This window comes from Lathamus discolor, chromosome 4 (genome assembly GCF_037157495.1).
Source record: "Lathamus discolor isolate bLatDis1 chromosome 4, bLatDis1.hap1, whole genome shotgun sequence".
Classification (NCBI taxonomy): domain Eukaryota; kingdom Metazoa; phylum Chordata; class Aves; order Psittaciformes; family Psittacidae; genus Lathamus; species Lathamus discolor.
The window spans coordinates 61,777,359-61,791,940 of NC_088887.1; the positions used below are offsets into that span (position 1 = coordinate 61,777,359).

General features: G+C 40.6%; 1 protein-coding gene across 1 annotated transcript; it reads left to right on the forward strand.

Moving 5' to 3' along the window:
* Nucleotides 1-251: 251 nt before the first annotated feature.
* LOC136013611 (interleukin-1 receptor type 1-like) lies at nt 252-13,076 on the forward strand. The gene is given in 12 exon segments (XM_065677743.1): nt 252-568; nt 1,055-1,238; nt 3,836-3,905; nt 4,668-4,672; nt 4,675-4,785; nt 5,544-5,706; nt 7,119-7,184; nt 7,718-7,838; nt 9,884-10,032; nt 10,320-10,463; nt 11,899-12,060; nt 12,554-13,076. Coding segments are annotated over 11 exon segments (1,398 nt in total). The 5' UTR covers nt 252-568; nt 1,055-1,220; the 3' UTR covers nt 12,943-13,076.
* Nucleotides 13,077-14,582: the final 1,506 nt, after the last annotated feature.

Genomic DNA, 14,582 nt, shown 5'->3' on the forward strand with positions numbered 1-14,582 from the left:
CCCCGGCAACGTGCGTGCAGGTAGGCACCGGCGGGGAGTCCTCTGGGGGCTGGCCCGTCCGTGAGCAGTCTCAGCCCGAGTGGTGCCTCCCGGGGAAGCCCAGAGCAGGGGACAGCGTAGGAGTGGGGCGGAATCTGTTTTGATAAGTCAGCGTTTCCCCCTGCGCCTGGCGCGGATCTGGTTCTGAAAGAAACCGACGGGGTGCCGTCTCCTTGAAGTTTAGCCGTGTCCCTTTGTCTGGTGGGTCTCCTGCGGCATCCCACCCCCGTCCCCTTCCCTGCAGCGCGATTCCTGCGCTCTAGGGAGCTGCAGCCCCTTCCCAGTGACACCCGTGAACCACGAAGGGTATTGGGAAATGATTTCCTGCCGTCACTGGTGAGGGATGTCAGCGATTCGCAGAAAAACGGCTGTCAAGATACTCTCGGTGCTGTAACTACATCCCAGCCCAGCTCTCCAGCACCAGCTGGGTACGCCTCGGCAGCAGAGGAGTATATGGATTTGCTGTGATCGTTTTTCCTAGATCAAAACTTGATTAAGCTCTCTTGAAGAGGCACGGTGTACCTTGCAGGTAATAGAAGTATTTAAGGTAATATGTATATATGTGTGTATATATATATATGTATATATAATGGTTTAAAATGCTCTTGGGCTTATGTAAAAGAAATGGTGTGATGCTCCAACTTTCTGTCAGTTCTTTCAGTTCTGATAAGAGGACTGTCGTGTATTTTAATCTGTCTGTGGTTTTGAATAGGGCATTCAAAGAACAAGTGCTACAAGTGCGCAGAAACCAGTGAAAGGCGTGATTCTTCAAAGTTCTGATGAGACTTGTGATTTTGTTGTAATTGCCCAGGTCAACTTCAAAAGCACTAGAGAGCAGAGGAAAAGGTGGCTGTACCAATTTAGTGATGGTTTTTAATAATTATGCTTTATTATGTGCTGTCATGGATGCTGTAATTGTAATTAAGGTGCATCTATCATTGAGGATCTCTTCCAGGCACTTGTCTTCTCTTTTTTTTTTATTGAATCTCATATTGATAAAAATATTTCCTTTCAGGGTGAAGCTTTATGAACATGGCCTCAGATACATGATACATGGAGCTTTTTCCTCTCTGGAGAATTTGGGAAAAGATAACGCCAACTGAGTTCTGCCCTGAGCGATAAAGCTCTGCATGTTGATTGCAGGCTCAAAATGTGGACAAAATGGCTGGGAAAAGGGAGAAATGTACTCGTTTACCATGGTAGGAAAAACATTTGCACTTAATATTTGTTATTTTCATCATCAGTTATGTGAATGCATGCAAAGAGCAGAGCCTAATTTTGCTGTTGGGTATACCTTCTGCAGAACTGGAGATTTTTTCAATCAGGAAAAGTCAGACAAGAAGGAATCTCCTCCTTCAGGAACAGTTAATGTGTGTGGTTTGACACAGGGTTCTGTATATTTGCAAGTCTTCCATGTTGGCAAAAGGGCAAGTTCTAAGTTTAAATAGATAGAAAGAACATTATAGTGAAGTAGGTTTCTGGAAGACTTTCCTTCAGAACATGGCAAAGTAACTGCTGCTGCATCTCCTGGATCTAATGCTGGGGCAAAAATGCTGCTTGAAGAAAGCATGTGTGAGTTAGAACACTAGAGTAATGCTGTAATGGAGCAGAGCTAATGAAAAAACAGTGATACAGAGAAGTCATAAAGAAAACGCCTAGTTATAAGTGGAGTTTGTTCAGTCCTGTTTTCTCTTTAAATTATTTCTATTATAATGTTTTAATCTCCTTTAAAATTGAAAACCATAGATTTTGAGAGTTACTGTCTGTCACAATTAGTGATGAAAGCTGGAGCTTTTGTACAAACACCCATAACCCCCCTCCAGCGAACTTAAAGGTTTATGTATTTCTACTTATGTTCAGCATTCCTGCAGGGACTCATTCCTTCTTGCAGCTAGGCAAGAGAAGACCTGCCTGGTAATGTGAATGAAATTTGCAGAGGAGAAGGGAAGAGAAGGGGGAGAAGGGAAGAGAAGGGGAAGAAGGAAGAAAGCAGGCGCTGCAAGAAGCAGTGTAGATGACTCAATATATGGCACGCTTCTGAATCAGTTTGGTGGAGTAAGATACAGCAGCCGGAAGTGTCGTCTTTGACTGTTGTAGAAATTGGTGATCAGCTGAAGATTCTTCACAACAGGATGGAATTCTCCTGCTTATCCTTCAGTTTGAATAAATGCATTTGTCCTTTCACAGTGCTGTAAAAACTGGTAGGCCGAATAGAGAGGAGAAAAAAAAGCAGCAGTAAGGCAGGCCAAATGAAGGAACAACTTGTCAGAGGCGTGCAACTTTCCTTTTCTAAAAAGAGTCTGCAGAGCCAATAGACAATTTGGGTATAAAAACAACCCCTATGGGATAGGCTATGGGAAGATACGAGCATAGCAAGGAAAACCAAAAGATTTTGCATTTGTGCTCACCTTGGAAGAGTGTGGATTTCAGTACCTTTTCTTATGGCTTGTCTTCCATGGAATGATCTGTCTCAAATTGAAGAGTCAGTACTGGCAGTTACAGAACAAAATGATGTGTAATGAAGCATGACGATTGGCTGATACTTTTGTTTTCTCTTGTTGTAAATGTCTCATTTAAAGTAGCTTTGGGACCAACAGATCAGAAAGTGATTAGTGGGTTCCTTATCCTCTCCAAGTAATCAAAAGAGAGCCAGGAAAACAGAGACAAGTGAGTCTGGTATTTGCAGCAGGCAGCTGGGTAGACACTGCTTTAAAGAATTGAACCAGTGGAAATGAAGGTAAATTATGCAGGGGAGGAGTCAACAGTGACTTTTGTAAAGGGATGTCATGGATCTCAAATACTAGAAGTGTGTTAGAATTGTACACATGTATGTGAACACACTGGGTACAGGAGACATGTCTGATTCAGCAGAGTCTGTAGCGCCTGTAATGAAGGCAGACTGCCATAATGTATTTATTCTCACCTGTATGTGTAAGTAGGTAAAAGATGAATGCTCAGTTTTTCAGGTGGAGTAAGATTGCTAATAGAGTCCCAAAAAATCGTCTTCTGCTCAGCATATATTTCTAATGATCTAGACAGGTGGAAAACTGGTGTGGTGGCAGAATTTGCCGATATTACAAAGCTATTCATGCTAGAACAATGGGGTGGCAGAAGGATGTCATGATAGTGAATCACTGGGTAATAGTGGCAGAATAAATTTGTTGTAGGTAAATGTAAAGAAAATTTAAAATGAAAACACATAAGCAAAATCCTGTGTTTAGCAGCTGTCTGCGTTTACCTGATTTTTAACACTCAGTGATGAGAACTTGGGGTTTTACTGCATAGGCCTGTGGAAATATCAGGTCAATACTCAGTAGAACTTAACAAATAGATTGTTAGAAATTATTGGGCGGGGGGAAGGGGATAATTGTTTTAACTCATAGATCTGTAGTGCGCTTATGTTTTGAAAACTGTATGCAAGTTCTGTTCTCCCCTACTCACCTCAGACAGGCTGTAGAGTAACTGGAGACAGTACAGAAAAGGGTGGCAAAGATGGTCAGAAATTAGATTCCACCTAAGGCACAGTTAGAGTAAAACTGCAGCTTGGGAAAGCAAGAGCTCAGGAGTGTGCTAGAGATGTAAAAAATCCTGAGTACCTGACAAGCTCAATAGGAAATGTTCACTCTTTATTTTGTTTTTTCCTTGTAATGATTAGGAGCTGTCAGGTTAAACAAGCAGGTAACAGGCTTAAAACAAGCCAAAGACAATTCTTATATTCCCTGTACTAACTGTGTATTGCAAGCATTGACTTTAAATTGTGGAAGCCACTAACTGAAAGGTTTTTCCATTTCTGCAGGGAAACGTGAGAGCAAAAACATTGGGTTTGTGTAACATCAGAACTGCATTTCTGTTGTTAATTATTGCAGGTAAGTTTGTTGGTGGCTACAGAACGTCTTGTTCTTAATTAATTCACACAAGTAACACTAATTTTCCATGAAAATGGCTGTAAAAGTAAATTTATGTGCATGCCAATGAGTTCTTTTAAACAGTCCTAAAAGCAGGAACCTGTAAAACATAATATGTGCTATTTTGTGTACTATCTTATCACAGAACCATTCAGATTGGAAGGGAACTCTTGAGATCATCTAATCCAACCTCCCTGACCTGCCCAGGGTCAGTTAGAGCAGGGTGCCCAGTATCATGTCCAGTTAGATTTTGATTATCTCCATGAATTGAGACTCTACAACATCTCTGGACAACTTGTTCCAGTGTTTGATCCCTGTCACAGTAAAAAAGTGTTTCCTTATGTTCAGATGGCATCTTTCTGTATTTCAGTTTGTGCCTGGCTCTTTGTTTTTCCTTCCCTACCATCAGATATTTACACGCATTGGTAAGATCCACCAGTACACTCCCTAAGCCTTCTCTGAGCTGAACAGTGTCCCTGTTCTTTCAGCCTCTCATGTGAGAGATGCTCCACTCCCTTAATCATCTTTGTGGCCCTGTCTTAGACTTTCTCTAGTGAGGCCACTGGCAAGTACAACAGACAAGGATTTACCAGTGCTGAGTAGAAGGGAAGGATCACCTTGCTTGACCTGCTGGCAGGTTCTAAGGTAGCTCAGCACCCTGTTAGCCTTTTTTTTTGCCATGAGGGAGCATTGATGGCTCATGTCCAGTTTGTTGTCCATCAGGACCCCAGTGTTGTTCTCTGCAGAGTTGATGTTTACATTATCGTCTGCGAAGGTTGTGTGTCCACATTTGGATCATTTCAGGAATGAGAAGAATTTTCAACCTGTTCGTTGGTACAAGGTGAGAATGCTGTGGCTTGTGCTGTCTTATAACTGTCCATTGTTTAAATTATAAATCACTGATGTTTGTGAATTGTAAGAGAAAACAGAAAGATTTACTGCAAGTACTAGAAAAATTCTTTGAAAACTGGAAGAGGATTAAGACTTTTTATCTTCTAAAGGTGTATACAGGTTTTTTTCTTAATGGAGTAGAAATTCAGCTTTGATGTGGGAATGCCGTTGACCACATATCCACCAGGTGGCATATTTTGGCCTGTGATAGAAAGACCCTGTCATGAATATTTTTTTTGTGTGTAAGCGGATTTAGAATGTCATTTGTGAGAGATGGCATTATGTGCTCAACATTATTCCATTAAATAAATGACTTTTCATATTGTTTACACTTATTTAAAGGCTCTTTATAACAAGGTAGTGCCTTCTGCAGCCTTCTGCCTCATTTAAAAAATTAAGTCTAATGATTAAGTGATTGTTCATTAGTGAATACTTTTACAAATCCTGATGCTTGCATTTTGCTTTCTTATTTCTGTAATATTAAAAATTGTTTTCGATGGGAAATGAACTTGGAGTATCTCTGAATTAAAAACTCAGAGCCAAAATGAAGTATGGTTTGCTTTTGATTTCCACTGCCCTTGCTCTTTATCAGCCACTGCAAGGCATCCATCGTTATGGTGTGATCCACTGAAAGTTCTGCTTCTGTTAGAGACAAAACACAGAAAGACATAGTGATATGAAATAACAGAGTTTTCTACACGTGTTTAGGACTGCCAGCTGCTGGAGGGGGAAATGTTTGCCTTCTCAAACAGCGATCTTATCATTTTCAATGTGACTGTACAGGATCAAGGAAACTATGCATGCAAAACAACATATACCTACAATGGAAAACAGTATAACATTTCACGAGACGTCAGTCGGACTGTAGAAGGTGAGTAGATAATTTCACTGTGTTTATGAAAATTTTGTCCAAGTTTCTCAAACCCGTACTTAGGGCTACTAGTTTCCACTTAAATGTGAGGGAAGGGAACGCTGACTGGGAGTTTATATATTGTTTGGAGTACAGAAATGGAATTTCCCCTTTAGTAGAAGTCTAAAATAGATGAATTGTACTTTGAAAATATTTGGCTCCAGTTTGTAAGCGTGGCGTGCTGGGTCACAGGCTATCCGGATTGTAGAGGAATAATACTCTGGATACTTACCTGTACCCTAAGTGCCTGTGCATGCAATATTCACAGGATTTTTATGCCACGGAACAGCCAGTCCACCATGAGTGTGTGGAGATTTGGAAGAGGTGGGGTGAAGAATAGTTCAGCTTCAAGTCAGAAGTAACTGACTACCTCAAATACAGGGGATATTTAGAATCATAGAATCAGCTTGGTTGGAAAAGGCCTTTAAGATCAAGTCCAACCTCTACCTCAAGACTGCCAAGTCCACCACTCAACCATGTCACTAAGGGACTCATCTATGAGATACAGGTTTACACCTGTGCTCACAGCTCTGCTTTTCCTTTCTGCCACCTTTATTTGCCACATCAGTCCTTCCTGGGCCTTTGGCCTAAGGGTGAGCTGGACAGTGGCCAGATGCCCCTCAGCTTGTGGCTACCAGCCTCCCCTGGTGGAAGGGGAGGAAAGAGAAGGAAGGCAAAAAAGATGCCGGGATGAAGACACTCCAAGGAGGAAAACCCAAACTGGCCGTGCCTTTCCAGCCTGTTTGTGACTGAAGGGATGGCGGAGAAAGAAGCCCTCTGTACAATCTCCGAGGAATTCGAATCTAGGATGCTAGAAACCAGAAGCAACTCTTATCAGTTGGCACTCCCTTTCTGCCACCAGAGATCCCCGGTGCGGGGAGAGCGCAGCACACCCTACAGCCCGCACAACGCCCTGCGCCCCATCCCGCTCGTACCCACTGGTAAGCACATCACCTCCAAACCCACGGCATGCCCACCCCTCCACCTCCACTCTTCACTGTGAGGGTGCTGAGGCGTTGGCACAGGGTGCCCAGAGAAGCTGTGGCTGCCCCATCCCTGGCAGTGTTCAAGGCCAGGTTGGACAGGGCTTTGAGCAACCTGGTCTAGTGGAAGGCGTCCCTGCCTGTGACAGGGGGATTGGAACTCGATGGTCTTTAAGGTGCCTTCTGGCCAAAACCATTCTGTGATTCTGTGATATAATTCTTTTAATAATTGAGTAATGTCTGTTATAAAATTGCTGACAACCTTGTTCACAGGACAGGGTGAGATTTTTTCCATTTTTGTTTTAGTTTGTACTTGAGTTATAGAGCATAGAACAAACTGCAAGTGCCCTGGGTTTTCTGAAAAGCACTTTCTTTGTTTTCCTTGGCTAGTGAGCCCACCAAAAAAGCCCCCTGAAATATCTTACCCAAGAAACAACTCCATAGAAGTGGAACTTGGTAAGTTGTTTTTTCTGTAAGAAAATATGATTTTTGTATCCTAGTGAAAACATGTACTCTGAGTGCCATGTTTTGTGTTTTCTTGGTTTTTGACACAAACTAGTTCAGCTACCAGTTCAGTTTCCCTATGTTGACCTCCTGAAGGAGGAATGTTTGGGGGTGAGAGGGACAAGGCATGTTGCTTACAAAGTCCTAGGGAAATTTATTAGATACAAGGAAAACTGTAGGGAACCCAAGTGTTCTCTGTCACATCTGTTGCTTTCCATCTCTCTGGAAGAGAGTCTAAGGATGGATCCATCTGCAGGGAAAGTGATGCCCCAGAGAGAGCCATCTTCTTCTTGGATTTAGTCTCTTCCATCCTACCAGTCTGTTTCTGAACCTGCAAATCACTGAGTATATAGATTCTCTGCTAGATTTAAGTTTTCTGAAAGGGTGTGGGGGCATCCTTAGTTGGTCTGTGTGAGAGTCTGTGAACAGGATTGTATAATTAGATTATGAAAATTAACTTTTTGCTTTGTAACACAATTTTATAGGCTCACAGCTTACAGTGGATTGCTATACAACAGGTGCTGATGGCTATGAGGCGTTTTGGACAAGCAATGGTATGTATATTTATGTATTTTTTATGAACAGAATTTTTGCAAGTCCTTATGAGTAAGTGTATTTTCAGATTAGAAAATACCATGTTGGCAACCAAAGTGGAACTTTCTCCCTTTGACCTTAAAATATTTAACAGCAGTTTTCATTTGCTTAAATAGCTTTCTTTTTAAAAATTCTAATGCTTGCCTCCTCCAGTTCACTTTATGTTTTAATGTAGAAACTTGAAGCATATTAGGTACATGGCCTACATGTGTGATGTGCTTTTTTTGTTCATTGTAAAAATCTGTCTTAATTTCCAACCTCAGGAAAAGGTTTTTGTGTACTTATAGTCTCATAACTGTATTACAGTTTCTATTGAGCAGGCTGTGGCCTGGCAGAGACATCTTACAGTTGGATCAAGCATGTCCACGCACATGATCTTCAGACTGTCTCTTTCCTCTGCCTTCTTTCACTTCCCATCTGCCTCTCTGAAACATTGCAAAGGGCCAAATCTGTGCTTTACGGGAGAAATTGAGACTTCCAGGTTTAAGAGCCTTGGGTTAGAGAAATGTAACTGAGAGCAGCTGAAATGTTAACGGAAGACTTTGTTGAGGATATTTGTACTGAAGCTTAGTGGGTTGAGAGGAGAAAAGGAAGACAGATTTCCAGTGGTGAGTTGGGGTTTGGGAGGAAAATGGATGTGGACTGAGTAAAGTATGAGAAAGGCAATAAGGCGATAAGTTGAGGGTGGTGAAAAGCAGATTAAGTGGAGCTAGGAGACAAGAAATTAGACCTGATTTGAAAAAGCAACTAAAATTGGAGCAGAAGGAAATCTGCATTTCTTAAGTATGACAGGTTGGGAACTAAAACTTGTAGGTTTTTTGTCAGCTCCCATCTCATGGTTGTTCTATGGAGACAAAATGTGATAATTTTTGTAAATTCTCAAGCACTATGTATGATCAAGAAACTGATGAAGAAATGAGAATGATATCTTCAAAGTAAGAATATAGTTGTGAGAAATAAGTCCTCATCATAAAACAAAGGGGGGAAATAAAATGCTGAATTGAGTGCTCACCAAGAGAAAACCTTATACAAACATATTGTACCATCATAAAGAATTGCAATGTCATTAGGCCATAATGCAGAGGCACATGGTCCCTGAATTGATACCATAAAAGCAGTGTTAGTTTTTGTACTTCCTAACATTTAAATGGGCATCTGTGCAACCATTTGTCATTCGCATTAGTGATATTTATTCGTTTTGTGTTACTGTTTAAATTACTGTGACTTTTTGCTTAGAAAGTGATTAGTGTGGTTCTATATATGGCCTTTAAGATATATTTCAAGCTTTTAGTTTGCATTTTAAATGGTAACTAGAATATGTTTTCAGGAAAGTATAGTGCTTGGCTAAGTAGTTGGTTAATTTTGCTTTTGAAATCTCTTGTTAACAAGATAGTGGAATCCCTCATTTTCCTGGTGGTTAAGAAGTTGTTAAGGTCACAGATTATGGTACACGTGATGAGGTGAATGTGCAGCATAATGAGCATTTCTGTGTCCCTGTGCAGTGTATGGAGGATAATGGGTGTCTTTTAATGATGAAGCCTGGCACTAGCTGTTACAAGTCCTTTCTGATCCACGGGGTGAAGCAGCAGTTTAGATGCCACTCTCTGCAGCTGAAATAACATGAGCTGGTGGTGTCTGCTGCAGGTCACCACCTTTGATGTCCTCCCCATCCCAGAGCTGCTTACCACAAGATGACACCTCTTTCTGTGTCACATCACGTTGTGGAATTTCTCGCTCTCCATGTACTCTTATAGAGGCTGGGATGCTTAGGTTTGTAAAGTATATTTTTGTACTTCAGCCTATAGAAATTTTGTATTCTTTGGGGAACCACCGCTCCAGATAAGTTAACATCTCGATGTTTTCCAGTGTCAATGCTAAGTGTCAGTAAAAGCCCCAACTGTTGTTTGGCTTTCCTTCCAATGTAATTGTTCATCTGTTCTGAAGTATGGTTGACATTTGCAGATGGAGACAACCATTGTTGTGCTGCAGCTGTTAGTGATGAAGCCATTCCAGAGAGGGTCGTAGTTTTATGGCTCTATTTGTCACCTTTTGGATAGGGAGGAAACTTCTTATGATGGACGCCCTGTGCATTCTATGAAGCTAGTAATTTTGGAAGTGAATAGTGAAGATTATGAACAACCGTTTGTCTGCCAAGCTTCAAATGCCTTTGGGCAGGTTGCATCTTATATTATATTAAAACGCAGAGGTAAGAAATGCTTTTGTTCTTGAGGCCTGTGTTTTTCTTGATGTCCCCAGAAGAGGTTTTGATATCAGATGCTTATATATCATGTTGGTAGAAGACAGGTGAATTACAGTTTGCAGTACGCATGCATGTATCTGTGCATAGGGAAGGAGTCACTGTAGTAGTGTATTTATCATTATTAAAAAATAGATGAATGGAAGTGAAAAAATGATTATTCAAATTCGTATTACATTTGTGTGATTTGGACAAATTTGACATTTAAAAACCAATCTTCTTATGTTTTTATGCAGCTCCTGGCATACAGAGGTGGCTGACTGGAGGCCGCCTCTCTCTGTTAATTTTAACATTTATCACTTTCATAATCTATAAGATTTTCAAGATTGACTTGGTGCTTTGGTACCGTAGTTCTGTCTGTGCTTTTACAAGTAAGGAAGGTGTGTGAGTGTGACCAGGTATGTTTGTGTAACTAGCCTACTGACTTTTTCACATGCCATTACTTCTAAGAAATGTGATTATTTAGTAGAATGTATGTGCAATTTCCTTTAGGAATTTTCAGATATGCACAAAGACATTTTGGTGGGGGGGATTTTTTCATTCATATGAGTAAAATACATGATCATAGTCGAGGTAATAAACACTGTGTAATGTGGAGGACAGTCACGGTGAGATAAGTCAAAAGGAACTCCAGGTTATTCGTGAATTAGCATGTTGATTTTTGCTTTTCTGTAAAGTAGTTTCTTTATGTGTAGTTTTCTGGTCACTCTGACGATGATCAATAGGTGTCAGCAGAGCTACATCCTGTAAACTAGCTGTTTAAAGATATGCATTATATTTTGTATTATATTGAAAATCAGGCATTTTATCAGAGATTAATTTTTCTGGTTTTGTTTTTAATTTTTTTTTCTTTTTTTCCAGCTTCTCTCTCTTGCTCCTTTCCTTCTAAATCCTGCCACTTAGTATGTTTACATGCCAAAGAGAGAAAACACTACTATTTTTCTTATGTGTTTTGATTTCTGTGTTGGATACTTATATTGCACGCGTGAAAAAAATGGGAGTAAGTGCAACATTATAGATATTTTGCATGGCAGTGCTCAGAATTAGACTGTCTGAAGTTCCCTATAGCTTGAAAGTAAATGAATTCCATGCACTGAGATAATGTTCACCCATGGCTGTTCTAAATGCTTTCACAGAAAAGGAGTTTCAGCTTCTGGTTGAAAATTCAGTCTTCCCGGAACACTTTAATGGCCTTCTAATGAAAAAAAGAAAAAAAGAAATAAAGAAACTATGTTTTGTAGCTTGTTGAGCTAAACTTGTTGAGTTAAATCTGATTTTGGTTTGTTTTTTTTTAATTTCTGTTTATTATGCAGTTTTAACTCTCAAAACCTCTGCTGCCTTCTGGCCTTTTCTTTTACCTGCCTTTCCCCCACAGAATTATTACAAGAAAGAATTGCTATTTTCTCTTGTGGTTAATCAGAAGCGGAGAGTGACTCCTCTTGAATTTGTTGCAGGAGAGGGTGAAGAAAGTCCTTCAAGAGGACACTTTCCTAAGGTCCTGACACCTCTGGGGTTGGGGGCTTCTTGAAGGTCCCAGGTCCTGCATCCATCTCACTTGCTGGCATGTCACTCCTTGTGATGGGAAAAGAAGCCATGTTCTGTGACTGATTGTCCTTCTGATTTGTAGAGCACTTCAGTGGTTTGATGCTATTCTGTCAAAAAGATCATCTCCCCCACCTTGCTATTTTTTAACAGCCCGAAATAAAACCTTCCAATAAAGATATATTGCTGATTTTTAGGTTTGGGTTTTTTTTGTCTGGGATTTTTTTGTTGTTTGTTTGGTTTTTTTAATAGAAACATTTGTGTTTGTTTTAGATGGGAAAGTCTATGATGCATATGTCCTGTACACAAAAAGTCGTGGAAGCAGAAGTTTCTATCGCTTGGAAACCTTTGTTCGTAGAATACTTCCTGATATTTTAGAGCAACAATGTGGATATAATCTCTTTATGTTGGGAAGGGATGATTTACCAGGAGAAGGTATGCTTTAATTAGTAGAGTTTAATAAGTGGTCTTTTGACACATTGTTCTCAGGTTGGAAGATTACATATACAATTAAAAAATGCCTGGTTTTGGAAAACAAAGCCATATTTGCTATTAATGGGTAATTTGTCCAATGGGCAAGTTTTTATTTTTAAGTTTTTTGGTTTCTTACCAAAAATTCTGTTCTGCTGTTGTGAGAGTCTGCACTTTCTTTTTATTGATGAACAGATGAGGATTCAGCTGTGTTATTAAGAACACTGTTGAGGTTTTTTTGAATGATATCTGCTCCTGGGAACTGAAGAAAACCATTTTTATCAGTAATTTTATGCAATGGATGATGAATCATGAATGACAGTGTGGAGAGCTTAAACATACCAGTCCCTCTGATTTAGCCACTCCTCCATATATGTGCAATTTTAAAATTAAGAAAGAATCTATAGCATTTGTAAAGTTTCTACACAAACTTTGATTGTTTTTTCATTGCTTCAAACTGTGGTCAGTGTTGCTGATGAAATCCTTAAGCAAAGCAGAAGACTGATTATTTTGGGATCAGAAACATCTGGTTGCTGCCTGTTAGAAGATACCACTGAACAACAACTAGCTACGTATAATGCTTTTATCCGTGATGGGATTCAGGTGATTCTTATAGAAATGGATGAAATACTGGGCTATAAAAGCATGCTGGAATCAATCAGATACATTAAGCAAAAACATGGAGCTATCCAACGGAAAGGGGACTTCTCAGAGAAATCTTGTTCAGCAAATACACGATTCTGGAAAAATGTGCAGTATCAGATGCTATCTAAGAAAAAGTTATCTTACTCTGAAATGTATTTGTTGCCCCTGACTTTGAACCATTCTGCAGCAAAGGGAAATTAGGATGTACTTACTAAAATAGTATTGAGAAGGTAATTCTGAAATGTGTATTTTGTTTGGGGATTTTGGGTTGGTTTTGTTTTACACAAATTCTTTATATTAAAAAGTAAATGTTTTCTTCAAGGAGTATAAACTACAGATCTGCTGTTCTGGGTTTTGGGTAGTGACACGATTTTTTGTGTTATTCCCAAACAGGTTTGAGAAGCAAAGGTTGCTGGTGGTGGTAGACTATGAAATAGTTGTGGCCTACATAAATGTATGAGCCACTGACGAAGCAGCTGCGAAATCAGTTATTTAAAATTGAAACTGGAGTTGATCCTTTAATCTGTTTCTGTCAGCATTTTCCTAGTTATTCTGTTCCTTTTCTTGTTACCCCTTGTCCTATCACTACAGTCCCTAATGAAGAGTCCATCTCCAGCATCCCTATAGGCCCCCTTCAGGTACTGGAAGGCTGCTATGAGGTCTCCATGCAGCCTTCTCTTCTCCAGGCTGAACAGCCCCAACTTTCTCAGCCTGTCTTCATACGGGAGGTGCTCCAGTCCCCTGATCATCCTTGTGGCCCTCCTCTGGACTTGTTCCAGCAGTTCCATGGTCTTTTTATGTTGAGGACACCAGAACTGCACACAGTACTCTGAGTGAGGTCTCACAAGAGCAGAGTAGAGGGGCAGGATCACCTCCTTTGACCTGCTGGTCACGCTCCTTTTGATGCAGCCCAGGATACGGTTGGCTTTCTGTGCTGCGAGTGCACACTGCCGGCTCATGTTCATTTTCTCATCGACCAGCACCCCCAAGTCCTTCTCTGCAGGGCCGCTCTGAATCTCTTCTTTGCCCAACCTGTAGCTGTGCCTGGGATTGCTCCGACCCAGGTGTAGGACCTTGCACTTGGCATGGTTGAACTTCATGAGGTTGGCATCAGCCCACCTCACAAGCATGTCAAGGTCCCTCTGGATGGCATTCCTTCCCTGCAGTGTATCATCCGAACCCCACAGCTTGGTGTCATCGGCAAACTTGCTGAGGGCGCACTCAATCCCACTGTCCTTGTCACTGACAAAGATGTTGAACAAGACTGGTCCCAATACCGATCCCTGAGGGACACCAGTCGTTACTGGTCTCCAGCTGGACATTGAGCCATTGACAGCAACTCTTTGTGTGCAGCCGTCTGGCCAGTTCTTTATCCACGGAGTAGTCCACCTATCAAATTGATACCTCTCCAAGAGTATCATCTGAATGCAAATGTGAATTCTGCTTGCCATTCTCTGAGTCTATGGTTTAGTATGACTATGTAGGCATTTTAGCGTTCCTGTGTGAAAATGAGTGTGGGAGAACAGTTTCAGTTATTGTGGTTAATTGTTAGCTAACTACTTGAATGTAGTGTGACATGAAGTGGCTTATCCTTTTATCATGGGACTTTATTTTAAAGTTGAATTTTATCTCTGTTTTCTCCCCTTGGAAACTTTTTTCTGCAATTTACATAAGAAAACACACTACTCTTTGTGGTAAAATAAAAAATCCCATAGAGACAGATGTGATGATTGCTCTATTAAAAAAAAACTCCACAAACAATTAGTTGGCAAGAGGTTTGCTTCTGGAAACTTGATAGCTTCAGAAGGAAAAGGCAAATGCAGTGTAATCCATGGAAAAGT